Source organism: Pseudorasbora parva, chromosome 1, assembly GCF_024679245.1.
Source record: "Pseudorasbora parva isolate DD20220531a chromosome 1, ASM2467924v1, whole genome shotgun sequence".
Lineage (NCBI taxonomy): Eukaryota > Metazoa > Chordata > Actinopteri > Cypriniformes > Gobionidae > Pseudorasbora > Pseudorasbora parva.
The window spans coordinates 27,261,790-27,289,258 of NC_090172.1; the positions used below are offsets into that span (position 1 = coordinate 27,261,790).

At 36.2% G+C, this 27,469-nt stretch overlaps 2 protein-coding genes across 2 annotated transcripts; one reads left to right on the forward strand and one right to left on the reverse strand.

Annotated features, from left to right (window-relative positions):
- Positions 1-6,279: 6,279 nt before the first annotated feature.
- cd44a (CD44 molecule (IN blood group) a) lies at positions 6,280-10,348 on the forward strand. Its single transcript, XM_067449787.1, has 8 exons — positions 6,280-6,454; positions 7,411-7,576; positions 7,712-7,851; positions 7,940-8,014; positions 8,474-8,869; positions 9,278-9,346; positions 9,450-9,528; positions 9,628-10,348. The coding sequence occupies exons 1-8, from the start codon at positions 6,385-6,387 to the stop codon at positions 9,821-9,823; spliced, it is 1,191 nt and encodes a 396-aa protein (XP_067305888.1). The 5' UTR covers positions 6,280-6,384; the 3' UTR covers positions 9,824-10,348.
- A 1,970-nt stretch (positions 10,349-12,318) lies between these two features.
- Positions 12,319-27,119, reverse strand: slc1a2a (solute carrier family 1 member 2a). Its single transcript, XM_067449795.1, has 11 exons — positions 26,998-27,119; positions 19,646-19,785; positions 17,515-17,667; positions 16,683-16,933; positions 16,439-16,574; positions 16,186-16,312; positions 15,200-15,433; positions 14,882-15,076; positions 13,752-13,886; positions 13,326-13,542; positions 12,319-12,443 (listed from the first exon to the last, which is right to left on the reverse strand). The coding sequence occupies exons 2-11, from the start codon at positions 19,773-19,775 to the stop codon at positions 12,372-12,374; spliced, it is 1,650 nt and encodes a 549-aa protein (XP_067305896.1). The 5' UTR covers positions 19,776-19,785; positions 26,998-27,119; the 3' UTR covers positions 12,319-12,371.
- Positions 27,120-27,469: the final 350 nt, after the last annotated feature.

The following is a 27,469-nucleotide window of genomic DNA, read 5'->3' on the forward strand; positions in this document are numbered from 1 at the left end:
AAAGTGAGAGAAATGTAAGCAGTTGAAATAAACATTTATGTTTGACAACTGCTGCTTTAAGTTAGAAATGTTAAACAATAGACAAAAATATTCAGGCAAATTAATAATCATTTGTCTAATTTCGTCATTTTGAGTTGAAAATATGCCTATATGATTCATAATGTAGCCTAGGCCTAATTAACAAACAAGAAATATTAACAAAGCCATTTTCATCAGTTTAGGCATATTGATAATGAATGTGTTTATATTGTAGATTAAACGTGCAGTATGCAACTTTTGGCCACTAGGGGTCACTCATTCAAAATAATAACAACAGACGTACTTTGATGACGTCGGGAAAGTGCGTGGGCTCATGGGAGTTGTTGTCATTATTGCCACTGTCAACCAGCGAATCTGGCATCTACAGCAGAAAACATGTTCACTGACAAGGTAATTGTTATATTACATCTCTATTATTGTTAAGTTTAGTTACGGCTTTTCACTTTATGTAATGTCAATCTAATGAAATAGCAGCGAGCTACCGTTACTTAACAAACTTATCAGTAACGTTAGATAATGTGCGAGACAGAATGTTGTGCGGGCGGTCGCTATGCCAACATACCTATAAGTTGGTAGGCTATGTTGACATATTAACCGCGCATCATAATTTGAGTTACTCAAATTATAGATATGTTGACATGGCATCCGCGATTGTCGAACATTCTGTATATCAACTGTTCAATAAGGAAATACATTTCAATTTAGTTTATCATTACCAACATAAAACATAGTAAATGAGAGAACCAGCACCAGCAATACGTTGTTCATTGGAACACGCGCTGTGTCGCTCCCCACGTTCATCAATCATTCTAATAAAGATTTATTTTGGAACTCAGAGATATATGAATAAGTAGATCATTATTAAATCAATATTATATGTAGCTAGTATTAACATATGATAAAAGTGACGATCACCTTATATTAATTGACCAAGATAGTGGCATATTACCTTATGAAGCTAACGTTACCTTCTCCAGCTACATATAAAACCAATAATAGCTAGTCCATCTGCGTTTTACACGACATCATCATGTCACCAAATATACGGATAGAAATATACTTTTGAATCAGTTTTTAAAAAAATAGCTCTTTCAGTCTCCAAAAACAGAGAATCCGCCTGTTTGAAAAGCCGATACAAAATGTATAACATTACGTATTCAGCTAAACGCGTCTCAATGTGGTCAAGATCGCTATGCAATATGCAAACATACAGCATGTTATGATTATATGATTATTATGTTAGCTGAATGGTTACTTAAATGACCTGTTTATTAAAACGCAAGCGAGATCAGCATCTCTCTGCAGTCCGAGCTTGTCACGAAGATTTCGCCATCTCTCAAAGGCTTCTCCAAGGTTTACACGTCTCTTGCTTCTTCTACTGTCCCAAAATCTTCTCGGGTCATTTTTTTCACCCGTACGTTTGCGCTTTGTTGAGCTGGCAAAACGTACAGACAAAGAGTAGTCATGATCCATTATCATACAGACTTTTTTATACGGGTGTTCCCCTTATACTGTCAGTCAGTGTTCCTCTTTGAGTTTGGCGGTTCCGCCGAAGTTCCGCAGGAAGCAAGACGCAAACGTGGATATGACGTGAAAGACGGGCGACATAACGGAAATAAAGACACGGTCCGTGTCTTCGAATTAAAATATTAATTTCTCTGGATTTAGAAGTTAATTGGAACTGTCGGGATAATGTAAACACACAACTTTAAAAAATATATAACATAGATATAGTGATCTTTTATATTTTTAATGCTGAAACATTACATATTGTGCCTTTAATATAATTCCATTTGTAACCTTCAGTTGCCTAAAAAAATAAAAAAAATAATCTCAGTTTTTTTCAGTATTGGGGATATTAGTAATGAAGGTGTTTATATAGTGAATGAATTCAATAAACTTAAACTTTAATAAACAGTACCTAAATTAACATGTCTAAGAAAATTATTCATAAAACATATAAATATCAGTATGTTAATATGTAAACCATATTTTTCCTTTCTTCACTGACCAAAATGGAAAAACTAGTCTATATCAGTCAAAGCTCAGCGTTATGAGGGGAAGAGACAGGGCAAGATAAAAACAGAGAAAAAGAGAGATGTGGAGATAAGAAAGACAAATAATCTACTGCCTTCAGAACATCTTGAAATACACATACAGCCAATATTCTATGGGAATGCATGTAAGTAAGCTAGTTAATAGCACAATATGGACCCCAAACTAAAGTGTGAATTTTTTTTCCATAGGCTACCCTCAATGGGGGCTAAGCCCCCCTAAAATGAAAATCCTAAAAACGCCCCTGGTTCGGGGGCATGGTCCCCCTAGAAAATTTGAATTCTATGATCTACATATGTGCATTTTTAGATGTTCTGAAGGCCAAAAAAATAGATAACAATAGCTTGAAAACCATGTCACTGAGCAGTAGATTATTTGTCTTTCTTATCTCCACATCTCTCTTTTTCTCTGTTTTTATCTTCCCCTGTCTCTTCCCCTCATAACGCTGAGCTTTGCCTGATATAGACTAGTTTTTCCATTTTCTTCAGGGAAGAAAGTAAAAATATGGTTTACATATTAACATACTGATATTTATGTTTTATGAATAATTTTCTTAGACATATTAATTTAGGTACTGTTTATTAAAGTTTAAGTTTATTAAATTAATTCACTAGCCACACATTCATACTAATATGCCCAATAGGCTACTGAAATTATTATTTTTTTATTTACTGAAGGTTACAAATGGAATTATATTAATCTACAATATAAACACATTCATTATCAATATGCCTAATCTGATGAAAATGGCTTTGTTAATATTTCTTGTTTGTTAATTAGGCCTAGGCTACATTATGAATCATATAGGCATATTTTCAACTCAAAATGACGAAATTAGACAAATGATTATTAATTTGTCTGAATATTTTTGTCTATTGTTTAACATTTCTAACTTAAAGCAGCAGCTGTCAAACATAAATGTTTATTTCAACTGCTTACATTTGTCTCACTTTACGTTGTCGAGTTGCACTGCTAAAATTCGCGCTCATGGCCTCAGCAGTTTCTGTGTGAACATAAAGCCCGCCTACGATCGATTTGATTGGTTTTCTCAAATATTTTGAGAAGGTTAATCACATATTTTTTAGAGGGGGTGAGGCATAAGTTTAGGGGCTGAAGCCCCCCTAAAAAGGGCCTAGCGACGCCCATGTTTCTGATGAACACAATCAGAGTTATATTAATATCCTGGATCTTTATAATGGCAGTGAAAGGGCCATTATATGAGTGAACGGTGAACGGGCCCACGAGTTTGAAGCTCAAAGTGCATCTATCCATCATAAACATACTCCACACATGGCACTCCGGTGGGTTAATAAAGGTCATCTTAGGCTGTTTGTAAGAAGAAAAAAAAAAAAAAAAAAAAAATATATATATATATATATATATATATATATATATATATATATATATATTAAAGTTTATAAAGTAAAATATCTGGTTTAACCCTTCCATAACTTCTGAAGAAAGTATAACACCTCTCACAGTTAAAAAAGCTTAATCTACATTCCTGACAGTCAAGTCGGTTGCGCTTTTTCCTTAAGTTAAATGAAAGGCGGTCTGGTGATAGCTAGACATTTTGCTTTGTAAAGTTTTAAATATAGATGTTTTTTTTTTTTTTTGATCAGCTTCAGAAGGCCCTTTTTAATTCCTAGACCCATGAATCCTAAATATTTAACTTATGACGTTAAGCATTAACAATTATTTAGTTATTTGTGTACTGAATTGTGTTCAATGTTACAATATTACTGTTTTTTAGCATGAAAAAATAGTACACTGCCAAAAATGCTCTTCTTAGGATTTTTGTCTTGTTTAGTCTAAATATCTAAATTCTTACATCAAGATGCAAAATTAAGTGAGTTTTTGCTTAAAACAAACAACATTATCTGTCAATGGGGTGAAAACAAGAACAAACATCTTGTTGTTTTACTTATCTAGTAAATTAATCTTGATTTAAGAATTTTTTGAAATTTGGACTGAAAAAAAAAAAACTAAATAAAAAGAGCATTTTTGCAGTGTAGTCAACTCTTTTGATAATTTAAAATGTGATAGGCCTTTGTAATGCATCTTTGTTGACTATATGCTAAATAAACTAAAATAAAACAAAATATATTTTTATATAGCTCCATCTCAGTCGCATACCTGAAACTCATTCATTATGCAAATCATTATGCATGTATTTTGTTCTCTCAGGTGTGATACCCAGCAATCTTCATGATCGTTCACGCATCTTCGCATATGGGCTTTGTAAAGAAAAAGTCTTTCAAAATTGAAATCAATGTATTGTTTTATGCAGTGTTCGAACTATACCGTGGCCTTTGGGGGAGCCCACTTTTCGGGGTGTGTGTGTGGGGGGGGGGGATGCGCGTGGAAGAGAGGACGTGTATATTCCTTCACACACAGACAAACGGGTCAATCTATTGCTTAATGCATTGCGGAGACTCTTAATATACAATTTACAATTATTGAAGAACATCTTTGATTTTAATGAAGGAAGAAAAAAACCAAGAATTGATAGGTCAAAAAGCCCACAAATAGTCTATAAACAAAGCATCCGGCTGTCTTTGAGTTCACATGAACGGTTGAAGTTACTCGTCAGGCTACAGAAGAAAACCATAATTCCTCCATTTAACTAACGCTAGTCTTACTAGGACATTGATAGTCGCGCAGACCTATATCAACCCAGCCGCTACACATAATTGGGGATAACATGCCTTATCGCAGAATCGACCACAGAGGCTTGGGGTCAGCTTCATTTGCTGTTCTTCCAGAAATCCAAGATCAAGAAGTGGATGTTCGTTTTTGTTTTTTCTACGAATCTTTGCGTTGACATGTACTAAACATGAGTGGAATTAGCACCGCAGTGCCACCACACCTTGATGGTCATGACATGAACAGCATGCATAGTTATCTTTATTGAAGTCAATTAGATTTAAATTGCCGTCATGCATGAATTAATTATATATTTTTAGAAATTTTACATATAATAATCCACGATGATCACATTACAGAAAACTGAAATTGCACCTCAAAATAACACAGTGTCAATATTTTTGAGACCCCCCAAAATTTCACAAATCACGTTTTCAGGGGAGCCCATGTCTTATTTAGGGGAGCCGAGCTCCCCCTAGCTCCCCCGTAGTTCGCACCCTGGTTTTATGTGAATTAGCACAATAATATTAATGATTCTCACATCAGTTTGAAGCAAAAACTATAGGCAACAACACCCATTAGTTAAAAGCCGTGTGGACGCATATTACGGTAGCCCAAAATTTGTGCTGAATCCAGTGTAATTACACGTTTGCCATTAAAGTGTTTATAAGCAACTGAAAAAGGAAATTTGTCAGAGCATGTCAAAACTTCTAAAGGGCACCCTAACAGCTCAGATTCCAGTGGGTTAGAGTGAACTAATTCTTTAACATAATAGATCAAATGTTTAGGAAATATTGCCAAATTATTCAGTAGTTGCTTAAATTCCATTTAAGATCCACAAGTTCCAACATGAAAACCAATATTGCAGTGGCCTGGCCTGTGATAACCTCCTATGAGCCACCTACCTGTACAGTTCCTTTTACTTTTTTCCCGCACTTGAAGGAGGAAGTGAACGTGTATCAGCACACATGGGGTGAGGTGATTTTTCACACACCTGAGTCAGCTACACCACTGCAATGTTTGCAGTGATTCATCATAGTACATGGCTATCTTATTTACTCCCACTGCTCAGCCTTTTCATTTTGAGAACATAATACAGACATATATACATTTAAGTGTTTTAGTCCCAATGTATATAGGTGTGTATAAGTGATTACATTTTAAATCATTTTAAAATCACAATTTTTATGCTTTTTATTTGGTATACAGGCAAGGTTAGGGACAGGGATTGTGGTACATGGACAACCTAACGTCATGTAGGGTCAACGGTGAAATTATAGACGTAATTACATGAATGAAGACACAATTTGAACACTTTCATTGTCTTAGATCAGTGCGAATAGTGCAGTCCATAATTGCCACATACATAAACCAACTGATCTCAATAACTTCCGTGAGTTTCAAGGTGTCTGGCATGTTAATGCTGGCTGCACAGACGCTGAGAGAGTGAGGAAATGTGAGAGACAATGGTGAGGGTGTGTTCTTTATAGCACCACCCATTATTGCTCACCAAGTACTTTAGTCTGAGCACATAAAAGAGCTGAGGTACATCTCTGGAGGGTTCAGAAAATTACAAAGGAGAATCAAAGCGTTGTAAGGACCAAACAGGTTCAGGGCCAACAAAGAGGTATACTTTCCTTCACCATGTGGACTTTGTTACTTGTATTACTTGCTGCTGGATCACCAGCTCTACTTCAAGCAGCCCCGGTTCAGGGTGAGTGATGTTGAATGTGTTACTTATTGATATCAGATGTACTTTTGTTGGCGGGCATCTTTGTAGAGTCTTTGTCAAGATGCAATATAAGGATACATTTATGACATTGATATGAATGTATAGCAATACTGTGACGCTTTTTGCTTTTCACACACAAAAAATGATATGGTTTTAAACTCCAATTGTTGGATGTAGATAACGTTTTTTTCTTTCCTCGTTTACTTTTAGTGCAGTGACGATATTCTTTGTAGATATTTCAGATTTCAGGCCTGGGGTACTACAGAAACTTCATAACTTAGGAATAAAATTAAGATCTGAGAGATTTTAACTGATAACGCTATGGTTACAGATAAGATAGGATTCCAGAGTAATGCTGTTTCTGTAATCTAGCCCCTGGCTTGTTAAGTTTATTGTACATATCATACAATATAATAATATAATCACCATTCCTCGGGCGTTTAATCTCTTCCTCTGTCATTTCAGTGTATTTTTTTTCTTACTCAGTATATTTGTCTCATTTTCCAGTAAAAATATCTAAACATTCTTACATCAAGAAACAAAATGACACAATTCTAATTCTTGTATTCTGTGAAAAAAAATACTATCCAGATTTAAGAGTAGTATACCTGGTGTCTACTTATTCCCTCTATAATATTATTTACTTTATCAGTTATTCTGCTAATTGATTAATTGATGTCTTTAAAATCGTCTGCTAGTCTAAACGTGTTATTTTGAGACAAAAGCAAGAGGACATTTGGAAAGTCGGAGGCTTACAGATGGGCTTGATGTGCTCACGTCTGCACATGCAGTGAATCATTATGAGATTCATCTAATGATACCTAATGCTAAATTGCTCATCCGTCACACACACAGCCTACATTTGGCCCTCATTTTAATATTAATACATAAATAAAGATTTCTGACTAATTATTCACATTTGTTTCTCGGTTTGACAGATCACAGCGGCAGATGCAGCTTTGCTGGTGTTCTCCATGTTGAGGGGACCAGCCATTACGCTCTTACATTCCAACAGGCTTTGGAATTGTGTCGGAGTTTAGATTACAAACTCGCAACACAGGAACAGATCATTGAAGCTTACAAAAAAGGCTTGAGAACATGCAGGTAAAGAAAACAGGCTGTGTACAATAGCCTTAGCTTAGAGCTAAATAACATGTTCAGACATAAATGCACTTCTTTTGATATTGCCTAATGGCGGTACTTATTTTTTTTTTTAATGAACCCCGCACCTTTCTTTAGATACGGCTGGATTGATGGTCAAATTGTCACGTTCCTCCCAGACGTTAATGGTCCAAACTGTGACTCCAGTTCCACTGAGGTCACCTTCCACCCTAAAGCAACAGAACATCTTTCTGATGTTTACTGTTTTAACCCATCAGGTGAGTGTAAAAAGAGAACAGGGAAACAATAGAGACAAACTAAGCAGGTTTTATATCTTGTTGACTTTTCATTTTCCTTCCATCAAAGATTCATCACTAAACTGTGAAGATACTGTTAAAAGTAACTCTGAGAGTGTAACCAATGGAAACACAGCCACAGAAAGTAAGTTCCCTTTCTTATTCCCTGCGGTATCTGGAATTAGATTTTGATATACGGTATTTTATTGCTCTCTTTGTCTTAGATTGCTTAGACTCTTGGTGTTTAAGCTTTACATTTTGAATTGAGGGGTGTGTATTGTAAAGAAGCAAGACATGCAGCAGACATACACTTCATTGTTCATGATCCAACCACGCCTAATCCAGAACATTAGTCATATCTGTGACCTCACACATTTTTTTATGCACCTACAATACCACAATGAAGAGAAGCAAAAAAAGTTGCTGATTTGAATACTTAGGATGTGATTCCTTATTCCTTATCGTAGTAACATAGCAAAGTATCTGCATAGTTTAACATTACAACCCAACCTACCAATCTTTGATTTTGTTTAACAAAACACTGATATATCACTTACATTTCCAAGCGTTTTGACAGTAATCTTTTATGTGATTTCTCATGAAGATGGAAAGCCACATGAAGACATTCTTAAGGAGGTCAAGACGGAGGGCTTTCTAATAGATTTGGAAGAGATAATGGGTAGAGTAAGAAGAGAAACTTCCCCTTTGAATGACATGGAGGTTCCCAGAACAGTTCTCCCTGATGTGGACATGATACCTTCGACTGTGCCTACCTTGGACACTAAAAGCCCAACAAACAAGCCCCATTTTTGGAAGAGCTCATCCTCTGTTACCTCAAGTATTCTGTTCTCTGACACAGAGGGGTCAGCGTCAGGTTCTGAGCCTAGTCAATCCACAATGAGGTCAACTACCACAAACGTTTCTGTGATTAAAGGCATAAGGAGGATTGAGCTTCCAAAGAAGGATTCAGAATTGAAGAAAATTAAAGAGAGTGTTAGAGGTGAATGTCCCCACAAAATCCACACCACATAGCCTCTTATTTATTGGGCCAACATGTTTTCGCCAGTTTCCTATCAATCAATAAATCAGTCAATCAATCAGTCAATCAATCAGTCAATCAATCAATCAATCAATCAATCAATTTTATTTCTTGTAATTCTAATGTTATATATATATATATATCATAGTGTGACCGTATTTCACAATATTATTTATTATTTTAAACTTACCTTTTTTATAAACTGGATACAGGCTTCCAACAGATTTAGATCCATCTTTGCACACTTAGTTTTCCCATTGGTGATAATTATATAAATAAGCTACATTTTAATTGACTGAATTTATGTTGCTTTTGTAATACAAATATGTTGAGTCATCATGTCTCATTGCAAATGTATCTTCAATGCAGATCGAGTTGAATCTCCATTTGATTCCAATTTACCTCCAAATCAGTCCAGGCAAGGGGAAGGGCCATCTAGTAAGTTCATGTGACAGCACCGCAGATGCCATCAGTTTCTTCACTTTTTATTCAACTGACATAATGTAAATCTTGCAATTCATCATATTTCTCTCCTCTGCAGCTTGGTTGATAATCTTTGCATTCTGTGTGGTTATTGGAGCCATAGTATGCATACTTGCTGCCATTGCCACTAAAGACAAGTAAGTTGACTTATTTTTTTCTTCTTCTTCAGCAAATTCATCAGAATTATCACTCATTGTATCCTGGCTTTAGTTTACTGAATGTAACTCTGTACTTAGGTGGTACGGACCGAGACAGAGCAGAAACATCACGACTGAGGAGAACAGCAAAGACTACAGCAAAACAGAAACACTGCCACTGTCAGAGAAGGAGCAGGAGATAGTGGCACTGATGAGTATTACCAACCTGAATGGTAAAACAGAGGACATTACAGCTACCCGCCTGGATGAGCATGAGAAAGAGTATTTAATGTAACACAGGTGAAGCTGATGGAGGGAAATGGCTAATGTTGCCAGAGCTTTGAATAAAGCTCTCAAAATAGATCAGAATAATAATAATAATAATAATAATACACAGAATGCCAGATAGTGTCTTTACTTTGTTATGGATACTGTGTAGGTTTGAAAACTCTGCTGTCTTTATTTGCACTGATGATGTTTATTTTAATTTAAGAATATGTTTTTCAGTTCTGAGTGCAATTTGCTTCCATTTTGTTGCTTCAGTTTTTCTTTACATTTCATATTTCTTTTCCTTTCTAAAGTATTATTTCAATAATCTAAACTGCTTATTATCTTTTATTGACTGATGATCAAGAATGATATGGTGAGAAAACATTTTATACTGGTTTTCATCTGTTCGTAAGTACTATGTACTGTGTGAGAAATGATGCATTTTTGACATTTAGGCATTGCCCTGTCTTTTATAAATAGAAAAAAAAGTATCCAGTTTGTATTGCAATGAGGCAATTGTAAATATTTGCATTTATTGAATAAAGACATTTTTGCCAGCTCTTAATTAATGCACATTTCTGGTGGAGTTTTTCAATAAAAGAAGAGATGTCAAATCTACAGATAGTTAAAAACATATTTGTGTATTTTAATAAAATAGATTTATTAAAAGTCACAGACTTGGGGAAAATGGATAAAAATAAGAAACACTGAGACAAGAAGCATTGCCTTTATTTACAATTTGTTATAGGTATTTCATAGAAAAATAGAGGAAAAAGACAAATTTAAAAAGTGGACAGTTTGGTGGACAAAGTTATACAATGTCTTTGAAACCAAACAGGGTTGCACAAATAAAAAGAGCAGGATGGTCACATTTATAACATACATCACAGTACCTCTAGATTTTTCAGGCCCTGCCTGAACAGATATTCCAACAGTGCAAACATTTATATTACAGATACTGTATCTACTGTAGGCTGCACTTTAGTTTCTCTGCACTCTACAGGGCTGTCAAATCTGCAGCAATCCTGGTTTATGATTATTAGTAATTTGACTTTTTCCCCTAATGTCATTATCCCTAGCAAAATGTTTAACAATACACAATATTTGAGACAAAATAACAGTGAAAAATATGCTTACATTCACATACATGCATTTGTACTCATCAGTCAGTGTTTCACAGCCACCTGTTCCCGGTGGTGACATCCTAAGACAAGACACCCTGATACACTCTAATCTACCTACTAAAATAAAGTGAATACATGAATTGCCGTTGTTTTATAAAACAACAGACAAAACGTGATCAAATGAATACCACACATAAGTTTGCATGAAAAATATATCTAAAATATGACAGCATATATATGTGTATTTATTTATTTACAGAAAGTGCAAGGAGGCACTTTAATGAGAACATTTTAAGATTCTGGTGCAAAAGATGAATGTTTATCGTGTTGCTATAATAGTAATTAGAGACTACTAAATGAAATGGTGCAGATTTAATGATAGATCTCAATTCTGTCTTGTTTCTGTTAGTATAACATGCTAACAACCTGAGCACCAACCAACGCGAGAGCCTCTATTGTCAGTGCGGATATACAATCCATTCAACTGGACTTAATATCTGAGTATCCAAGGAGGCTCCTCAGAGAATCGAACACTATAATTGATCTACGGAAATGGGATTGCATTTGATATTAATATCATAAAGTATTCTATCTGCACCGTTTGCAGTTGATGTCTTCAAGGCAAGATTGCAACTTAGCAAATAAATACATAAATAAATCGACAACTTAACAAAGCACACAGATACGTACAAAACCTACAAACATGCAAGTCCCTTCCCTTAAACAACAAAAAAAAAACACGCATGAACACTCATAATACATCCGAATGAAAACGTATTTCTTCTTATGTAGGATATTAAAGCCAACATTCCTGTCAGATAACGCCAATCAGCTCAATGTCATACTTTCTGTCTAATCGCTCCGTAATTGCTGACGTGGCATTTACGTCGGGTGGCATCTAAAAATAAGTGGCAGCATTTGGAGGCAAACCACTATTTCAGAACCTCTAAGTACATTGGTAAGCTCTTGTAAGAGGCTGATCTGGAGTGCCGCCACCAAGGGTTAATCCATCTAAGCCAAGCCAGTCAAAGGTATCTTCAGCAAACAAACTGCACTTCTCTCCTCCTGCCACTAATAGTGCTCTAGGGTCAAATGCTGGACAAGCCATTGTGATCCTTCTATGCGGTAGCCTTAAGGCAGCAGGTTTCAGATCGATCGTCAAACCCAAGACCTAGAATTACAACTATCATAATTCTCGAGTGTGAACAATCATGTATGAGGCTGAACCAGCTGAACCACTACGAGCACCAGCTACTTGCGAGCTACATTCTTTTCCCTTTGTGTATCAAGTCAACTCAGATTGTCATACAAAAGTCAGTGCTTGTGCATGTGAAAAGTTTTGTGGTAACTTCTGACTGTTTATATGTATAAAAATTAGCATTTGGTTTTCACCAGAAAGGATAAGCTTGCGTGACTCAGGATAAGGCGGAGCTGGATCTGTGTGCTGTGTTACTCGCGTATCCATGGTTCCTCCTCAACAAGTGAGAACTCCGCAGGGGAACCATTTGAGGCCAAGGTTACCTGAAAGCAATTATCAGGGACAACTAACTGTTGGACCAAGGCACAGTCAAAATGCATTAACCGGTGCTAACTAAACTGTTTATGGTTTGGAGCAGAGAGTCTGATATTTTAACAGTATAATTTATATCCAAATTTACAGAAATGTACCCACCACAAGACAGATAATAATTAGCTGCAGCGGGATTCCTTACAGAATGCTGAAAGACTGAATACAGATAGAGAAAATCATTTGAATCATTATATTTTGTACGTATAAACTTTGCATTTTTTTTCCTAATTGCAGTGAATCTCTGCCCAAAGCTAATCTTCTAAAAAGGGGTTGTGAAAAATGTCACGCGTGCTACAGTACCACACAGACCTATGCATTTTTGAAACACAGGGTCAAAATGTCTACTCAAGTGCAGTGAAAAAGAGGCAAACACTGCAGTTTTCTCACTGATGGAAAGCAATTTTCTGTCAAGCTTAAAAACATTGAGCTTGAAAGAATGAAATAGCAGCCTTTGTCGTCTCAAAATGTAGATGGTAAAAAGGAATTGTGCATTAGTGCACTGCTTTGTATCGCTTTCATTTTTAGTTGAGAACAGCCAAAGGCAACTTGGCATTAGGACAATAGAAACATTTTGCCAAAATTGATCATTCAAATACTGATATGGATTTACAAAGCCTGCTCAAAAACTGCTATTTCACCAAGTACAGAACAAATAAATAAACCATATTTATTTATTCCATTATTTTGTTTCATTTCTTATGAAATTCACATCAGGAATGATCAAAGAAATACAAAAGTAATTTAAAAAAAAATCACAATGATACATACAATGTCGGGGATATAAACAAAAGCAACTACATACAGGTTTCTATGTCTGTGAGAGTGAAATGTACCTTGCAGTCATCTATTTGGACCGGCTGATAGGAGTTGTGAGATGCATATACACCATGGTTAGTGTTATTCTCATAAAAGGATTGAGTCTTGGCCATCTCAAAGTCATCTGGCCTTTGCTGCGCATCAAATAGGTCAAGCTCGTCTTTGGAGAGGTGGTACACGATTCCCGCCCCGTATGAGTCACCAACGACATTGACTGAAGTTCGAAAGCGGTCCCTGTTTGATAAAGCGGGAGGAAACAAAGAAAGGTACCACATCTCTCAAGGCTAAACGATTCCAGATACCATTAGGGCTTGTTTTAACACGCAAAGCAAGTGGTTAGACAAAAGAGATTTAAAACGAAATCTAAAACTGGAGATCACTTTTGATTGACGGCTTAAATGTGTTTACCACTAAATCAGCAGAGAGAGATTGATGTAACTTACAGTAACCAGTCGACTGCTACCAGTAAACTGATGTCTTGAGTCGGTAGTCCCACAGCTGTCAAGATCAGAAGCATCGTCACCAGACCAGCACTGGGAATACTGGCTGCTCCTACGCTAGCGAGAGTCGCTGTAAGGCTACAGACAAAGCATACATTTTTCATTTGATTAGTTGCAAGCTTTAAAAATATTACATCAATTGGCTCCGTTTCTCTCTTTGAAAAACAGTATAATGGGATTTTATCAAAAGTAGTATTATTAAGTATTATTAAGTAGTTAGTTATTAAGTGATTATTAAGTAGTAGTGCTGAATCATTAAATGACAATTTATTTCCCTTCATGTCAACCCAAACTCATGCTCGATTTTTCGAGAGAACTTTCAAAGAATCTTCAAACAGCCATTGTTCATAGCAACAGGTCATAATGACCACATCTACAGTATAAAGCTATAAAATATACTACAGTATTTCCAAGCCTTCTGAAACCATATGGCAGCTTTATATGACAAACACGATGAAGTTTAAGTCTTCATTTACCAATAATCATTCCCACTAATGGGTTGTTAAAAGAAGATATTTGAAGAATGTCGCAGACCAAACAGTTGATGGATCCCATTGACTGGCATATAAAAAATACCATGGTAGTCATTATCTTATTTTGTGTTCAGCATAAGAGAGAAATTCATACCGGTTTGGAACAACAGCAGGGTGAGTAAATTATGACAGAATTTTAATTTTCAGTAGAACTATCCCTTAAGGGCAATTACAAGATCCACTGAGGAACCGGATCTGTCCATAAAAGGAATCACTATTTTGAGCTGATTCATTTCAGTGAGTAAGTTGCTTGGATTCACAAATCAGATTTCCGACTCAATGATCTAAATGTAACTAGGAATATATAAGTGACATAGCGCACAATATGGACTACCTTCATAATGCTTTTTTGCATGATCACTATGAAGTTGTATGGCAAGAATATTCTGTTTTTGTTCCACGGACAAAAGTCAGTAAACAGGTCTTGAACAACGTGAGGATGAGAAAATGTAGCCACCAGTGAATCGCTAGGTGCTATCCGAATTACAGTGATTAAATCACATTTACATGCATTTCTGTGTCTAGACATTTTGGTCTTACCTGACTGTCACGATCTGACCAGGATCAAGTTCTATTCCATTCATCTGGGCGATAAAGATGGCCGCCACAGCCTCGTAAAGTGCTGTACCGTCCATGTTGATCGTTGCTCCAACAGGTAATACAAATCGAGTGACTCTCTTGTCAATGCCCAGATTTTCTTCAAGACAGCGGAAAGTGACAGGTAATGTTCCAGCACTACAAAAGAGGCATATCGAGATTTCAGTTATCTTCTGAACTTTCCTCTCTTTAATTTGTTGTGTCTAAAGGTTCTCAAATGTAAAAAAATTGTTTAATTAGAGTAAAAGTTATATCCTTTACCTAGAAGCAGTTCCTAAAGCGGTGACCCAAGCCTGGAAAATTCCCATGAAGAATGTATATGGGTTTTTCCGAACAATAACAAAATATATTAAGGGAAGAAATATGGCTCCGTGAATGATAAGTCCAACGACGACAGTGACCATGTACATTCCAAGTTGCCTGGCCACCATCTCCAGGTCATTAATTGAAATAATCTTCCCACAGATCAGACATGCAATACCAACGGGGGAATACCTGTTACAGGACAGAGACGCGCAGCAAAGTCAAGAGCCAAACTCTCAGATTAATCAGGTATTGAATGACAGGAAATAAGCAGACAGAAAGTCAGTTCAACACAGGTAAAGGCTAAAATCAGAACTGTTCAAACTTTAATGGTCAGTAAGATTTCTTAAAAATAAATGAATACTTTTATTCAGCAAGGACGCATTAAATTACTATTAAATTACCAGCACTATTGAACAAAAGTGACGGTAAAGGCATTTGCAATGTTATAATTTTTTTTTGTGTCAAATGAATTCTCTTCTTTTGAACGCTCCATTCATAATTTTTTTTTTAATACTGAAAAAAATGTATCACAGTTTCCACAAAAACATTGAGCAGCACAACTGTTTTTTGACATTGATAAATAATAAGAAATGTTTCTTGAGCCGCAAATAAGATTAGAGTGGTTTGGATCATGTGGCACTGAAGACTGGAGTAATGATGCTAAAAATGTGCTTTGCTATCACTATAATTAAAATGTAATCAATACATAACATTTTAAAATATATTTAAATAGAAAACAGTTATTTTAAAATATGATAATATTTCACAATATTACATTTTTTTTACCGTACTTTTGATCAAACATTAATACATCTCATTAACCCCAAACTTTCAAATAGTACTCGTGTACATACTTTATACATTATGTCACAGTTAATAAATAGACTACTATAGGTAGAAAATGGACATCATGTAAACTTGAAATAATCATAAAAGCTGACCACATGATCATGCCGACAAGCTTCATAACGATCTCGTTGAGAACGTTGAAGAACTCGAGCATCAGCTTGGCCCTTTCGCCCATCTTTCCCATACAAATGCCGAATGCCACAAAGAACCCTATGAGACCTAAAAAAAATACATAATGCCACAATGTTAATGAGAAGCACATATGTAACTATATATATATATATATATATATATATATATATTACATTTTCATTCATATATGATGGATTCAAAGCCATCTAATACCTAACACATTCATGCCGCTCTTGAATTGAAGAGTCTTCTTGATCACATATTTTGCTGCCCCCTTGGTAGCATTTCGTCCAAACCGATTTGGGACTGGAGGAGGAGCTACTTCTACTTTGTTAGTAACAGTCTGGATCTACATGAAGAAATTGAAGAACTGTTTAATATTAATAATTCAGTCACTGAATTACAGTATTACATGAATGAAAGTATATGATATCAAAAGCACACTGGACACACACACCTGCTGGAAACAAGCCTGGACGAGATTTTCCGGAAACAGATTTCTGATGAGATCAAAGAGGGCATCTAAACTGGACACTTCATCATTCTTTTTCCCCTCGCCAAGGTTTGCCTTCAGTTTGGGGTTACCGGGGTGGATGAGGAGCACCAAGATCACCCCCAGCACGGCTGCGATGACGGTGGTAGACATGTAGTACACCATGGCCCTTGTGCCCAAACGACCACTGGACTTGGCATCCAACCCTGCTAATCCTAAAAAAAGAACAAAAAACTGCTACTCACACTATTTGCATTTTCACACGGCAGCATTACTAAAAGTTACACGCAAAAGTTTCTCTGATTAAGTTTAATAATTATGGCTGTGATTAGTGGATGAGTAATACATTTTGAATGTTCTGAATTTTGAATGACATTTTTTATGGGGTTTTTTTGCAAACATGTTTAAACATGTTCTGCTCATGCACCAGTGAAACTGATCCACCCTTCATTTAATAGGCATGCTTTTAAATCGTATACTGCATTACAAAGAAATAGTTGAAAGGACAAATAAATTACATAGCCATTATCAAATCACTATTTCTCTAGCTATTCCACATTTCAAATAATAAAAGCTATTATAAAAGCTCTAACATCGTGGTTATAACTTTGATTTCAAAGTAATTGCATGCAGGTTATTTCTGTGACAGTTTTTCGAGATTACATATATAAAAGGTCAATATATAAATATTATATTTCTGATGCAGCTATCTTTATACTTGTTTACCATCATACAAATAACTTTTGTTGTTGTTGATAGCATTGTTGGAGGCATTTGGCAAAGTATATAACAGTACCTGTGATCAAACTGGAGATGATCAGAGGCAAAATCACCATTTTTAACATCCTCATGAGAATGTCGCCCGGGAAGGCAATGACCATAATGACATCCGCGGGGAGCGGTGATGCGTACCGTAGTAGCATACCAGCTACTGAACCTATGATCACACCTGAGATAGACACAGAGAATCACGGAGAACATCAGGGTACAGAAATTCAAGGCTGAGAAATAATAGGCTTACTGAACATTTTGTGAAGGCTGATTAAAGTACCAGTGAATAGGACATTTCTCTAAGCCACTCAGCAATTTTAACTATATTAGGGTGTGTATGTTGATACATGCATGTAAACGCTTTTAAAGCTCAGAAAATAAATGTGTATGGACCCCTGTTGTTTAAAAGTGGGATTAAACAGCATGCATTTCCTCCTCTAGACATATATTAACCACTGCAAACACATATAACCAAAGTAAACACAAATCAAGGGAAAGTTCTACTTAATAAGCATGACAGATTTTCTTGGGTCAGAAAGTCACTGCAAAATAAACTAACTATGTATTATATTAGGTCATACATATATTGAATAGCTGTATTACAGTTTAAAACAATGGTGTCTGATCCTTAATTAACACACTTTGGTCTATTTATTCTGGTGCAGATGCTACAAACCACATAGTGAGTGATAAAATAATGTCTGGCCCTAAACAAGGACACAAGTGGAACAAAGGCCTCAAATCAATAGACCTTATTTAGAGTAGCGCCATAACAGGTATGAAAGTGAGGCTGTGAGGGATAGACTTCAGTGGCATCCGCTGTAAAAAGCTGTATAATGCTTCTAGATCACTTTAAATTTTCCACAGCTCATACGTCAGTTTTTTTTAATCTACTACAATTTCTTGGAAAGTTATTTTTGTAGCGTTTCGTCAGCAGAACAATTCAAAAACTCAATGAATTACAAATAAGGTCCTACTCTGAATAACGAGGCCTGCATGTAAAAAAAAGGATCTTATTTTAAGGATGTCTACGGTAATCAAGCAAAACTACTGATTGACAATTATCTGCTACATATACGTACATGTGTTAGTTTAAATCTATGAAACATATTACAATTATATTAAAATTAAGTCTAATAAATGGATGGCTGCTATACTCTTGTATGATCAACACACCATCCTAAATGAACCCGTCTCTTGCGTGATACCCAGAAATTTTGAATATTCCGATCTAATATGATTTATGGACTGTATGGTTGCCAGAATAATAATCATACACTGATTGTTAATAGGCCAGAGGAGAACTGGCACCCCGACTGAGTCTGGTTTCTCCCAAGGTTTATTTTTCTCCATCATGCCCTGATGGAGTTTTGGTTCTCTTGTTCCTTGCCACTGTCGCCTTTGGCTTGGCTTGCTCAGTTGGGGACACTAAAATTATGATCCAACACTGTAAAAAATTATTTAGAAAAAAAGTTACCTGGTTGCCTTAAAATTTTGAGTTCATTGAAATTACAATTTTGAGTTAATACAATAAATATTTTTTGAGATTCGACAACCTTAATTCAAATATTATTAAAATATTTTGTAAGCATATTGAGTAATTGTGTGTTTTATTTCTGATGATACAGTGAAACATGCCAAATAATGCTATTTTCATGATTTACCACATTTTTTATGTGGTTCAGACAATAATATTTTGAAATGTTTTATTAAACAAATTTCCTTCATTGTATCAACTCAAATTTTTAACTTTAATAAACTCAATTTTAAGGCAACCAGGTTACTTACTTTTTTAAGTTAAACCAACAAAAACCAACAATTTTTTTACAGTGAAGTTATTCAACTAAATATAGAAATAAAATGAATTAATTAGGTCTTATTTAATTCTATAAACTATAATACTGATCTGCCAACATTTTCGCTATATGATAAATTAAAATAAGCTGATAACATCACTTGTTTCTCCAGAACGACTGTAAAGCCAAATCACATTTTGTTGCAATATTTTCCTGTTTAACACTGTGAAAATGCTTTAAAACAATCGTCATTGTAAAAATCGCTATATAAATAAAGTTGATTGATTGATTTATTGGTTGATTGATTATTCATTCATTTTTCAAATGTGAAGAAAAAAAAAACTTTGGGAAGTAACTTGCCAAGGATTGTGAGCATAAGTAGCATGTTCTTCATGAGTTTGCCACAGAAGCCTCCACACATGGACTCTTCAGGTGTTGTAGGAGGGTCCAAATGATTCTCATGCATTCTGATCTCCACTTGCTTCTGCATTTTGTTGGCACTGGTAGAAGGAAGAAGTGGAGCAGAAAGTGAAGTATGTCAATATAAATGATATAATCGAGGAGCTCTAGATTACAGTTTGAGCTATGCATGTGAAATCACGTCCTTCACAAAATGGTCACTTTAAGTTTATTTGCTATATTTATTCATTAGATACAAATTGTTGTTGGAGTCAGTTTGTGGGACCACCATGTATGTGTGTATGACGTGCTACAGACTCAGTGGCACAGAATGGCAATGCTGTGTAATCCATCTTGTGTTCATATCTTACATCTAATTTTGTACATTTCATATATGCACGTATTGTACAGATGTAATCAATGTCCATGAACAACAGGGTGGAATGCAGATTCAAATATAATGTTATCTATTTAGGTAACTTTTGACATAAAACCTTAACCACTCTAATTTTATTTTTGTGGATTTCTAAGTACTGCACTATAATATTGTGTTAGTTTAATTGTAATGGCATTTTTCTCTGATTTTGGACGTTTGAGAAATGTGACGGTATCACATATTACTTTATACTTATACTTATATTTACTTATACTTATATATATATATATATATATATATATATATATATATATATATATATATATATATATATATATTAATCTGTTTGTTTAAATTGCTTAGTTAAAATAAGCTAAAGCAACACAATTGCTATACATGTTGTCCAAACTTAATTTGATTGTGTTCAATCCACTTAAATACACTGAAAATAATGACTTTGTGGTATTGTAAAATCTATTACATTAATTCATGTAATTTATACATTGTAAAATCAAGATTAAGTTGGAATTATATATCGCATGCAGAATTTACACAACTTATTAATGTGATAATTTAACTGAGAAGGAAGAGTAAATTTTACCATATATTTACAAATACTATTTAATGGTTTCACCTAAAAATACTAAGTAAATTTTAATCTGAAAAGCAAAGTGCGTTTGAATCCACCCGCACGTTTTTCTGTTTGTTTGTTTTTTTTTCAAAAAGATCCCGCTTGTTCAGTGGTGGCAGAGGCGGTCGGTTTGGGATGTCGCTTTTACATGGCTGGCTTATTCTCGGTGAGTTTTGATTTTTCAATTTTAGATTTGTGAAAACAACTATGTGTTCATTTTGATGGTTTGATTATTGCATAGATGTTACGTATCATTATTAACTGAATGTGAGTTTTAATCACAACAATGTTAGCTAAATTGCCGGCGATATCCACTTCTACAAAGTTGAGACTGGTGGTTAGTCAAAAATAGAGGGCATTAATGTAGTTAGCCGCGTTGTTATAGAAAAAAAAAATCACCCAGTCTGGTTAACTTCAAAATAATGTAATGTTAGCTGGCCGTGATTAAGTGCTGACGGCCTGCTAACATTACATTACGCCCTGTGTGTGTGTGTGTTGTTAGCCTTATTTAAAAGCATCTAGTCGTTTTTATATCCACTGAAAATTTTGCAGCAATTCATTTATCAAAGTTAATCACCAAAGAATGTCTAAGGGTGTTTTGGTGTTGGGTTCATGTTTCATGTTTTTAGGCGTTCATATTCTATGCTAAATTTCGAAGGCTGCATCCTCCGGAGGACACGTCCTGTGTAGGATGCAGTATACGGAGTGTCCTCAATCAGAATGAAACGAGACGTCCTTCGTAGGACACACAGGCAGGAAGTATCACGTTGCTATGTCAACACATTCAGCCTCGTTGCGCTCTCACGCCAGTTATATGAATGAAAATTATTTATAACTTGAAAATTACTATGAAATGTTTCTTATATTAACAGCAATGTACTGTTCTAAACGTTTTAAAAAGCACTAAAGCGTTGTAATCCTGTTAAACACAACTATCTGTTTGAGGTAATAAAGCTTAAAAATAAAAACAAGCTTGAACTTACATTTTAAACACCACACCTACGCTCGCATGTATATCTGGCAGTGGTGCAGTTTTTTTCATATAATATAAAAGTATATATGACGGTTGTTAACGGAGACGCAAAGAATTATGGGTTATCTCCAGCCGCGAAGGCTACACCTCATGCACACTCCGAAATCCTGTGAAAGAAGGACGCATTCGAATGTCGAATTTGAAGTGTCCTACTCACTTTTTTTAAATGAGATGGCCTTATGACGTATGCACCCTTCAAATGCGACCTCTGAAGGACGCAACCTTCTGAAATGAGACACAGCTACTGTCATGTCCTGTCATGCACTTCCTGGTTTGTCATGTGATCCTGCCATGTGCTCCCTTGTCTTGTGTTCTGATGTGTCATTGGTTTATTGGTTGATCATTGTTCACAGGTGTGTCTTGTCTAGTCCTCAGTCTTTCCCTGCGTCTACTTCGCATATTACCATCCTAAATAGTATTCGAAAATAGAATTAGTATGTCCCAAATCGTAGTATGTTGAAAAGAGTATTCCAAAGATTCCCGGATGGTTTACTATTTCCGGTCCTTATTCGAAGTATGGATCGATGGGCACTCTAACGGCTGATATTGCCCACAACCCATTGCGAGTTGGACGAGGATTCGATTAGAACTACAAACGGGGATAAAAAGCGTTAAAAAACTACAAACATGACGGATGTGCGAGTTCGACGTTTAATGGGTCCTGCACACTGTGCGATTTTTCAAAATCCTTTGCGAATGTCCCTTGTCAGACTGTACGAACATGATCGCCATGTCACACTGTAAGATCTCAGTTGTCATTAATGTCAGACTGCACGATAGTGAAGGCGCGCTAAAAACGGACGCGCGCAAGAAAACTCACCCGGAGTTTTATATCATCAATGAATGACGCGTTCAGTGACAGTGAGCTGCATTGCACGCGAGACTGAAATGCTGGCTACAAAGAAATCTCTAGTACTCGTTTTGGTCATAGTTTGTCTTGAAAAACGGAGATATTTGACTGTCGTCGTAGGAGAAGTCACACTGCAGGATTGTGTGCCAAATCTTCTGACACTGCCAGAATTTCGTCTGAGGTAAAATTTGATCGCAGCGCTCATTAATCGGCTGCCGGTGAACATGTCAAACTAACGACCAAAGACATCAGATTTTAGCCTAGGATCTGAGGAATCTTTTAGGATTTGCTAAATTTGTCCCAGACGGCCAAATCGTGGCCAAAATCGCACAGTGTGCACCCGGCTTAAGTAGAGAAGTTTAGATAAAGGGGTTTGAGTGACCAACTATCAATATTTAACCTAACAAAAATATATTTATTCAGTGTTGTCCACATTTTTTTTCACCTGCAGCAGCATTGTGAACTTTTTTAATGACACGTTTGGCCATTAACTTTTAAATGCATCATTATATTTAAACTGCAAACACATGAGGAGAGTCTCTGACCCACAAAGACCCACACATGGCAGATCAACGAGCGGCTACATTTCTCGCCGATACGGTAGGAGATTAATCTGAATGTGGAGGATTTGAACTGTGACGAATCTGACGATGATTGACAGGGCAGTTTTAAACGCTGATGGGATGCTCGTAACTAAGTGTCAGAGTCCGTTAAAGATGGCGAAGTAGTATGTCCCGAAGCTTGCATACTTTTCTGCTACACACTCAAAAGTATATATCTTTTCTTCACAAAAAGAGTTTACATACTTTTAGGACCTAGTGTAAGTAGGCGAATTGGGATGCAGCACCAGTGTATTTCAGCCCTCATGTTTGCCATGTGTCTTTGTCTGTTATTGTGAATTAATATGTATCTGCTTGTTAGTGAAGGTTTAAGTTCAAGGTTTAAGTTTATGTTTAGATTCATGCCAAGTCTTTTGTTTCGATTTAAGTTTGGATAAATAAAGAAACTGCACTTGGTTTTACTACAACTCACCTCTCAGTGGATTGTGTTACAAATGTATGGTTTTGAACATTTATTTTATGGGTACAATCTGTGAATTGCAGCTGTCTTCTACTCATTTCTTTTACTTTTGTTGCCTCACTTTAAAACACATTACACTGAATTTGACATAATGTGAGTTAGTTTTAGTCATTTTTAGCAAGCCTGTTTGTTCTGCACTGATAATTAATCTATTTTTTTTCTTTCTCAATATAATTGTGTTCTTACTTTATTATAAACTGTATGCAGGAGGACAGTCGCAGTGATGCCGCTGAACAGATGGAGAGGATCCAGTCGTTGTGTGAATGAGCATGAAGAAGAAGTGACCATTCTGTTTCAGCTGGACTATGCATGTGCTCGTCATTTATGTTAGCTATGCCGCGGTTGGCTGCTGAGGTTTAGTTGAACCATACAAGGTTCATTCTTCAGTTATTGTAAATTATACTGAATGTACCTTAACTACGAATCAGTTGATGTGAAGATTACTGATTTGATGGTTCATTATGAATGTTGACATAATAAACTGTTCAACTTTATTGTATTAATGTGTGATTTGTGATTGAAGTATTTGATGCAGATAAAATTATTACATTTATTTGGCAACACTTTAAAAAAGCAACATTTACATAATAATAGTGAGTAATATAAATTAATTAAACTAAGTAATTCAAAATGTGAAATGGAATTATTAGAACAATTTAAATTATTACATTTCTATTAAATTATTAAATTCAGTGTAAGTTTTCTGGATTCTCAAAGCAGCACTAGGTAACTTTTGCTCTCGGGGTCCCCCTTCAGTTGGGAAACAGTATTGTCCTCTACTACTGTCGTAAACTCTGTCATCCGACATCAGGAGATGCGCACGTGCATTTGTTGACATGACAACCATGAAGCCCTGAACACATGATAGCCCTGAACTAGTGATGAGCGTCCGTTTAATAACCCGCAAACCCCGTATGTCTATTTAATGGTTGCGGTTACGGTGCGGGTTGTAAAAATATATACAGTGTTGCAAGGCGGGCCAAATAATTTCACAAAAGCGGGACCCGCGGGTTGGGAAAAACAACAACCCGCGCATCACTAACAGTTACCCTGAACACTGTTCACATGCAGGAGTTCTGCTTGCGTAGTGTGTAATGTCTTCATCCCAGGTACAGTGGTATGTTTCATGGTATGTCATATGAATATAATTTCATGGGGTTCCTTTTTTTTTTCAAACGCCAAATGATCGCAATGCTCACGTTTACAAGACAGTGTCACTATAGTAGTCTAGTCTACAGTATTGGTTACCGTTTTACAGAATCTGTGATACTTCAATTCAATGTTTGTGTGGTAGGTAATAACCATAGTAAGCAGGACAGCCAAGTCAGCATCGGTCGGGCACGCCTCCTTCAGCTCACGCCAACGAGCAAACGCTGGTCCAATGTTGATCCTCGTCCTGCCTTTAATCCAATCACTTTTTCGTTTCCTCTTATTGCTTTCCTCCAACAAAACCTTTGCTTTCTTATTTGTCTGTGCTTCTTCGGACATGACTATAACATCTGACAAACAAACGATAGTTGGGCTCGCACGTCCGAATGTAAGGAAGTGTGGGTGTTGGTGGAAGTGACATATATGCCGTAAAGCAGTCGAATTTTGTAGTTCTTTTTGTTCTTGGGTTACTACCCGAAACCCGAAGTTTACAAGTATGACCAGACCCCGTCAGGTTACGGCAGACGTGTCATTCAACCTATTGTAAGTCGATTTATCATCACAAGAGTCTTGAAAATATATTATGAAGGTTGAAAAGTTATCTAGTGCTGCTTTAACATGCCTGTCAGTGCACCCTTAAAAAATGGTACAAAAGCAGTCACTGGGAGGATTGATATGTACTGTTTAGGTACTGTTTTTGGTACCAATATGTGCCATTGAGGTAAGTTGTACTTTTGAAAGGGCCGCCCCAGTGACAGCTTTTGCACCTTTTTTTTTCCTGAGAGTGTGTTTCATCACCTTTACTTTCATCCACCAGCTGTCTACCAACTACTACAGGTGGTCATGTCATGTCACATGACACGGGAGTTGTTTAGCTTTACTCTGGTCTGGATTAAAAGGTTCTTAGAAGTCAGCCTTCTTCTCCAACAGAGATAAACTTGTTTGGTTACATAACCATATAGGCTTGCAGCAATTAAGCACATGCATGCAACATTGCAACAGCCTGTGTGTTATGATGGCCAAGTTGGATGTTTTGCTTTTGCAATGATGCAACAGGATGACCATTGATAGGCCTATATGTATCTCAGAGGCCATCTCTGGACCAGTACTATTCAATTATCATTACCTGCATGGAAAGATTTAAAGAACCAGCCGGATCTCAAAAAAATGTGTATAAGTAGTACGCGTGTGCAATGTCGTGGAATGTATACGCCAAAACAAATTTTGGCATTCATATGCACACAAAAAACAGCGTATCATATGCACGCCAAAATGAGTTTTGCCGTATACATTCCACGACATTGCACACGAGTACTATTTATACGCATTTACATGTGATCGCGTTGAAAGAACACATATAGAAACATTGATGACATAAAATGTCTTCTACTGTTTGTGTTCATTGTGAACTCTTAAAGTGGCTGGACGCCGGCTCTTCTGAACAAGATTAAAAAGCCGAATGATGCCAAGGAAATAAAAGGCTGTCTGATACACACAGCTTCAGTCCTAATGAGATAAAAGCCTGGCAATTGGTTAATTTTAGCCATCTGAGCACAGCAGTAATTGGGTTGCACAACAGTTGAGAGTATGTGGCAAAAGTCAAGGTGGGAATGAGTGTTTTGGTTTCACACTGTAAATAATAGCATTTGACTCCTTTCAATTATTCAAAACAATTCCCTGAAAGATTTGACTAATAATTATAAGCTCTGAGAATAGCATTCTGACAATGTAACAGTAATATTTAATACTCATCCTATTGCATAAAAAAAAAATATATATATATATATATATATCTTATATAATCTATATATATATATCTATATATATAAAAAGTAAAACATAAAAAACATTGGTTCTATCTCACTGACTCACATTTGAGCGACAAAAAAGTTTGTCTGCAGGTTATTCACCGATGGAGTGCCTGTCATTTGGATCTTTTTAGAAATCAGTTCATTTAAGGCAATCGATTAGGTGAAGCAACAATATCAAAGGCTTATATTGTACATGCATTTCGTACAGACTTTGTAAACTTGAACATGTCATTTTAATTAGCTGGAAACACCAACTCTTGCAGACCAACTCAAGCTCAACATCATTCATCAGCTTAACGCTATTCAAAAGGTGCAAAATAAAAATAACAACATTGCAAGGACAAGCAAGATGATCCCGAGAGGCTTTTCATCATCCATCTTACCTGTTGTAGTGCAGTTACTAAAAGGGAAGAGTTTCACAGCAGTTTTCTAGACAGCCATGGGCTATACAAATGGCTTTGAATAAAACACTGTCAATCTACAGTTTATCCATCAGGGAATCCGGTCCAGGTCATTAGAAATGCCAATCAAAAACTCCAAGCACCGGGTGGACAGGAGTACAACAAGCAATTTCTCTGATGCAATCAGCAGCTCTTCTTTGCAAGATCAATCAAATTGACAGATAGGAGATTCCACGCACAATCCTCTGTCTTTGAATTGATCTTATCCCACCATTAGTATTAGTGAAATGGGCGAAGAGGTGCTGCTCTGGGCTCCGTGGGGCAACGCGAAGGAGGAGTCTAGCACCAAGATTATGTGTAAGTAGCAGCTAATATGCTTGATACTCCTCGTCCTCTCTCTTATTGTTTCAACCCCTCCATCTCACTCCCAAGGTCTGATCTTCTCTAATGAGCT

Bases quoted from the DNA above. Each gene is read 5' to 3' on its own strand.
- cd44a (XM_067449787.1), top strand. From the start codon at position 6,385: ATGTGGACTTTGTTACTTGTATTACTTGCTGCTGGATCACCAGCTCTA. The intron at 7,577-7,711 runs GTAAAGAAAACA...ACCTTTCTTTAG, and splicing joins AAAGGCTTGAGAACATGCAG to ATACGGCTGGATTGATGGTC. The intron at 9,347-9,449 runs GTAAGTTCATGT...TCTCCTCTGCAG, and splicing joins GCAAGGGGAAGGGCCATCTA to CTTGGTTGATAATCTTTGCA.
- slc1a2a (XM_067449795.1), bottom strand. From the start codon at position 19,775: ATGCAGAAGCAAGTGGAGATCAGAATGCATGAGAATCATTTGGACCCT. The intron at 16,934-17,514 runs GTACTGTTATAT...TTCTTTTTTTAG, and splicing joins CATCTCCAGTTTGATCACAG to GATTAGCAGGGTTGGATGCC. The intron at 13,543-13,751 runs GTAAGTTACATC...TTTATCAAACAG, and splicing joins GTAGCAGTCGACTGGTTACT to GGACCGCTTTCGAACTTCAG.